Source organism: Cornus florida, unplaced genomic scaffold, assembly GCF_030987335.1.
Source record: "Cornus florida cultivar Cherokee Brave unplaced genomic scaffold, ASM3098733v1 CherokeeBrave_3.0.0_Hap2_Chr11, whole genome shotgun sequence".
In the NCBI taxonomy this organism is placed as follows: domain Eukaryota; kingdom Viridiplantae; phylum Streptophyta; class Magnoliopsida; order Cornales; family Cornaceae; genus Cornus; species Cornus florida.
The window spans coordinates 82,900,350-82,906,114 of record NW_026775581.1 but is presented as its reverse complement, the minus strand read 5'-3'; the positions used below and the strand labels follow the sequence as shown (position 1 = coordinate 82,906,114).

Here is a 5,765-nt window from a genome sequence, read left to right as displayed (position 1 = left end):
TTCATAATTCAATCCGTTAAGAATTTGACAACTATTGCAACATTAAATATTGCCCTAAAAAAAATAAAAAAAGCTTTCTAATTAGCTGATCCCAACCATTTAGTCGGATTTGAATTCACACTCGATGCACTATAAACTATTCATTATTTCATATGTCTAGAAATTAAAAGTCCACCCTCTCATCTAACTACACTAGAGCGCAGGCATGATTGTTGTCTAATCTTATATACATATATGTATATATATATATATATATATAAATTTGTATCTATATATAGTAATAAATACTAATAGCAGTAACAGCTTATCCATTCTCTTACCTAGGGATTGGTTCGGGGAACTCGGGCCTACTCTCTTCTAGATGAGCGCCACGAGTTGAAAAGCCCGACATTTCACCGTGTACTCCATCGTAATCCAATGTGGCAAGATGAGAGTAAAAAAAAGGTGAAAACAAGCTAGTTAATCCTGGCCGCTGATTTCGATCAAGTTGAGCTGTAACCGTCGTGCTTACAAGTGAGGGGTTGAATAAAATAATTAAACAAATAGCAGGGTCAAAAATAAAATAACAAATAAAATAAGGGGTAAAAATCAGAGATTATTATTTTATGTTACAGAAATTAAAATTTAAAGCGCGAGTCCCTAGGGAAATTAAAGCAGAGGAATCGCGCTGTAAACTTGGACGCTAATGCACGAGAGGCAGCGACAAACCTGCTAGATCGGTTCGCAAGGAGTTGAATTTCATGACTTAATTAATCTTTTAATTACCCATTGTCCCAGTCACCCCGTTGACAATTCATAGCACGTTTACCCTTTTACCCCCGAATTGCCCAAAACGAATTTACAGAAATGCCCATGTCAGTGACAGGTTTTATAAGCAACCTATGAAATGATTCCCTGTGGCAGGTTACAGTGATTATTATTGTACAATTGAGTGATCATGATCATGACGATCAACTTGCTGAGACGTGATGTTAGTTTTGCACGTTGGATGTGTTTATTTCTTTTGGTTTGTGGGCCCAAGTGGGACATGGTTGCATCATGTGAGGGTTTTCTGTTCTTGGACCAACATACCATGTAATGGCTGTGTACTTGCTTACACAACTGATTTGATCGGTTCACAAGGGGGTTAGAACTGAATTGAACACTAATTACTTTCTAAATCTTTCTAATTTCGATAATCTAGATACCAATTATTAACTAAACTCTTGCTTAATTTTAGGTCAACTTTTATTCCAATTTTGTCCTTCTATCTTCAATCTCTTAGACCAAAGTCCCCTATATTTTTTCTAAAAAAGAGAAAGAGGGGAAGGAAAAAAAAAAAAAAAACCTCTGCATCCATAATCTAATATAATTATATTTATTGTGTAAACAATGTTAAATGGTTAGCATACTCAATTATTATTCTTACTCTTATCTCAAAAGGGTTAATAATAATAATAATAAAATAGATTACATTGTTTTCAAGGTGGTCCACCACTAGGAAGCTCATCTGATGTGGAGTTTCCTTCTTTGTCTCATTTTAAGGACAATAACGGTAAAGCAAACACTATCTTCCACAACAACAAAAGGACAACAAAGTAACTTCACCTCATAATTTCTTTTCCTTTATTGTTATTACAAGGTTAGAGAATAAATAAACTTTATTTATATAATATTATATAAAAATATTTAAATTTTCACTTTTTTTAAAGCCAAAAATTTTCTCGTCAAAATCCTCCATTTTAGCTGCCCGCCTGTCCCCTTCAAACGCAATAAACCCTCACCTCTCTTTCTATCTCCTCCAAAATAACACTCCCTATACTCTCTCTCTACTTTTCTCTCTCTACATCTACAAACACTCACTGTCTCTCTCTCTCTAAACACTCTCCTTCTCAAGCCTTTATTCTGAAAAAATCAATGGAAACTCCAGAATTCTTCCAAGGAGGTTACTACAACACCCAATTCACGCCCGAAAAGCGCCATTCTGACACCAAGCCCGGCGACCATTTTGTCGTGGAAGACCTCCTCGACTTCCCGAATGATGATGCCGTCGTCGCCACGGAGGCTGCCTTCGACAATGTTACCGGGACCTCCGCGGAGTCCTCCACCGTCACAGTCGTGGACAGCTGCAACTCCTCATTTTCCGGGAACGACCCTCACTTTTCCGGTGAAATGGGTTGCCGGAGTCTCGCTGATGCTCAATTCTCTAGTGACATTTGCGTGCCGGTAATTCCAAACATCCATTAATATATATATATATATACACACACACACACACACACACATATATCTTGATTCAACAAATTTTTTTTCTAAATATTTAGGGTCGATCATATTTAATAATTTTAGCCCATCACAAAGGCATAACATTTTATATATATATATAACATAATTCAGTAAGCGGTTACATTGAAACATTTGAATTATTTTTTAATTTTAAAAAAATTCACATTAAATTATGTTGGAGGTATTATTTTGTAATGGCTTTAATTAGCTTTCTTTTAGAAAGAAATGCTGAGTCTTTTACTGTTTGGTAGCTGAGAAATTAAGGAAGATTATAAGAAAAATAAGTTTGAGCTGTAGGGACATGTTTTATTGGTTCTCAAATTGGATAAAATGAAAATTTTAACCCATTAAGAAAATATAGTTAGATTTGTTCTCTCTCTTTTAACAATTTATGCTGAAGGAATTATGTTTTGATAGCAATTGGTTTCTTTTAGAAAGAGAAACTGGTATTTTTACTGTTTGGTAACTGAGAAAATTAAAAATGACCGAGAATTTAAGCTTTTTCCTATCCGTTTTCAATTTAAATTCAATGAGAAGAAACAGAAAGTGATACTTTTACTGTTTGGTAGCTTCGAAAATTGACCAAAAGTTAAGAAAATATGTTTCGAGCTATACCGAACATTTTGTATTGGTTTTCAAATTAAAGAACATTAGAATTTACCCATTAAAGGAAAAAAGCAGAGTCTTCTAAATTTTTTTTTTAAGATTCGAAGAAAATAAAATTCTACAGAAAAAATGACAACCGTAAAGAAAAAAATGTTCCCTTTATCTTTTCACTTTTTTCAGCAACGTCCAAACAATAATTTAAAAATCAAGTATTACATTAGTATGTTTCTACATATATATATATATATATATATATACACGTAATTAATTATATATATTTTATTTTTTATTTTCTCTCAGTATGATGACCTAGCTGAGCTCGAGTGGCTATCAAATTTTGTTGAAGAATCATTCTCGAGTGAAGACTTGCAGAAGCTTCAGTTAATATCTGGAATGAAGGCTCGGACGGAAAAAGCTTCGGAGGCTCGAGAATTCCCACAGGATACCACCCAAAACAACCCAATTTTCCACCCGGAGGTGGCGGTGCCCGGGAAAGCACGTAGCAAGCGCTCACGCGCCGCCCCATGCAACTGGACGTCCCGCCTCCTCGTCCTATCTCCGACGACAACACCGTCCACGTCAGAGTCCGACATTGGGTCTGAACCCGGCAAGAAGACAGTGAAAGCAACCCCCAAAAAGAAAGAAATGGGTGACATTCCGGGCTCCACCAGCGGCGGCGATGGCCGGAAGTGCCTGCATTGCGCCACCGACAAGACGCCGCAGTGGCGCACTGGACCCATGGGTCCAAAAACGCTATGTAATGCTTGCGGGGTCCGGTATAAGTCGGGGCGGCTCGTGCCCGAGTACCGGCCCGCTTCGAGCCCAACTTTTGTCCTCACAAAGCACTCAAACTCGCACCGTAAAGTGCTTGAACTTCGGAGGCAAAAGGAGATGCAAAGGGCCCAACAACAACAGCAACAATTTCTTCATCATAACATGATGTTTGATGTATCCAACGGCGATGATTACTTGATCCACCAGCATATTGGGCCCGATTTTCGGCAGCTGATCTAGTACTTGCCGGAGTAGGGTTACTCCGGTGGAGGTTCAAGGTTTAGCGGCAAAATTGTTAGAGAATTTCGTAATTTTTCTAATTTCCTAGGGCTAAAATGTTGCCTAACTTCCGAATTTTGTAGTTATTGTTGATTTTTAAAATTATTGTTGTTGTTAGAAAAAGAGAAAAAAAAAAATGGAGGATTGACGATTAGAGGGTGTAAACTCTTTTAATTAATGTCCTTTGAGTGTCGGATTTTGGCGGATTCTTGAACCTAATTTTCGAATTTCGGTCATTTTCTCCTTTTTGATTTTCCATGACTACTTGGCAACCAAATTCACTTTTGTGTTTATGTTTTCCTAATTTACGCCAATGTGGCCTCCATTCTATTACATCTAACCCATGAAAAGAAAATTTGAATTAAGTTAGATTAATTAATTACACCATATCCTAATTAATATCGTGTGTCACATGTATGTTAAATTAATGATGTTTCATTAATTATGTACGACTTAAGGAAGGATTTGATGTATCTTATTTAGTTGGTTTAACTCTTTAACAATCCCAAATGTGAGATTTAGAGGAAATTGACTCAAAGTGGTCCAAAAAGCAACTCAATACTTTCAAGTCAATGGTTGCATCAATGTTCAATTGTCAACCAAAATCAAGTTTGACTTGACGATATTAAGTTGATTACTAATTACTAGGCTATATGTAATAACGGACACCATATTTATATATTTATAAAGATTAATTACATGTGGAGCTCTTAAGAGTAAATTCTCGAAATGAAAATGTCAATCATCAAAGTTGTAACGTGAGAATTCTTGTCAATTTATTCAAAAATTTAAGTTATTGAGTAATGTTGCATATCTATTTATTTATACACATTCTACTTCTTATCGGAGTGTGAAACAAATACCCCTGCTAGGAGAAGACCAAGTGAGTGCAACTAGACTTAAAAAGTGTATAACTATAATATAAAGTATGTATTCATTTTTAATACAAATAACGGATCTGACTGTCGAACTTTAAATCAAATTAAGATGTTACTCGTGTTAAAGCCACTGTAGCACTCAGAAGAAAAGAGTAATAAGATTAGTAGTTCATATTTTATTGTTATCTCAATTAACTATTGAAAAAATAAAGAGGCTGGCCGTGTTTGGAATCAATCTATAATTTTAAATGTGATGAACATTTGAATTGTTGATCAAGGAGTTCCACTTTTAAAAGTCAGAATCTAGGTTTCTTTTTCAAATATATATGAATGAGATGAATAGATGGCCTTTAATAAACTTTCAAGTTACAAATTATTATAATTAAAAAAAAAAGTAAATGTAGATAGAAATAGAAGGAAAGATAAAGAAAATCGGTAACAAAAGGAAAGATTTGGTAGGAGAAAGAAATAAAAGAACAATATGTCTCCACAATCCACACTCTTAAGCTAGCATATATATATGTGTGTGTGTGTGTGTGTGTGTGCTGTTTTATTTTATATATATATATATATATATATATATATATATATATATTGTTAAAGATATATATATTAATGCTAGAACGTGCATGAGTGACTAAACATGAATTTCAGTGAAGAACGGTTGATGAATCTATGGTGAATTTTAACCAAAATTTACAGAGAATGTTAGAGCTAGGAAGCAGTTACATTTACCCATACATATACTGTGTATATATATATGTGTGTGTAATTTTTAGTACATCGTTTTCTGCCACTGATCATCAAATCCGTTATATGTGTGTTTGTTAAGTAATGAATCTCTTTGCACAGAATTCAAGTCCCCCACCCACTCTTGGACCTCGAGACAGAGAGAAAATAAAAACAAAGAAAGAAAGAGAGAAAATATCAAGCCACAAGGGAATAATTAGATATGCATGTGTC

General features: G+C 34.9%; 1 protein-coding gene across 1 annotated transcript; it reads left to right on the top strand.

The window, feature by feature from the left end:
- Nucleotides 1-1,763: 1,763 nt before the first annotated feature.
- On the top strand, nucleotides 1,764-4,132 carry LOC132284318 (GATA transcription factor 12-like). Its single transcript, XM_059786410.1, has 2 exons — nucleotides 1,764-2,205; nucleotides 3,172-4,132. Exons 1-2 carry the CDS (start codon nucleotides 1,897-1,899, stop codon nucleotides 3,883-3,885), a joined length of 1,023 nt encoding a protein of 340 aa, XP_059642393.1. The 5' UTR covers nucleotides 1,764-1,896; the 3' UTR covers nucleotides 3,886-4,132.
- The last annotated feature ends 1,633 nt before the right edge of the window (nucleotides 4,133-5,765 follow it).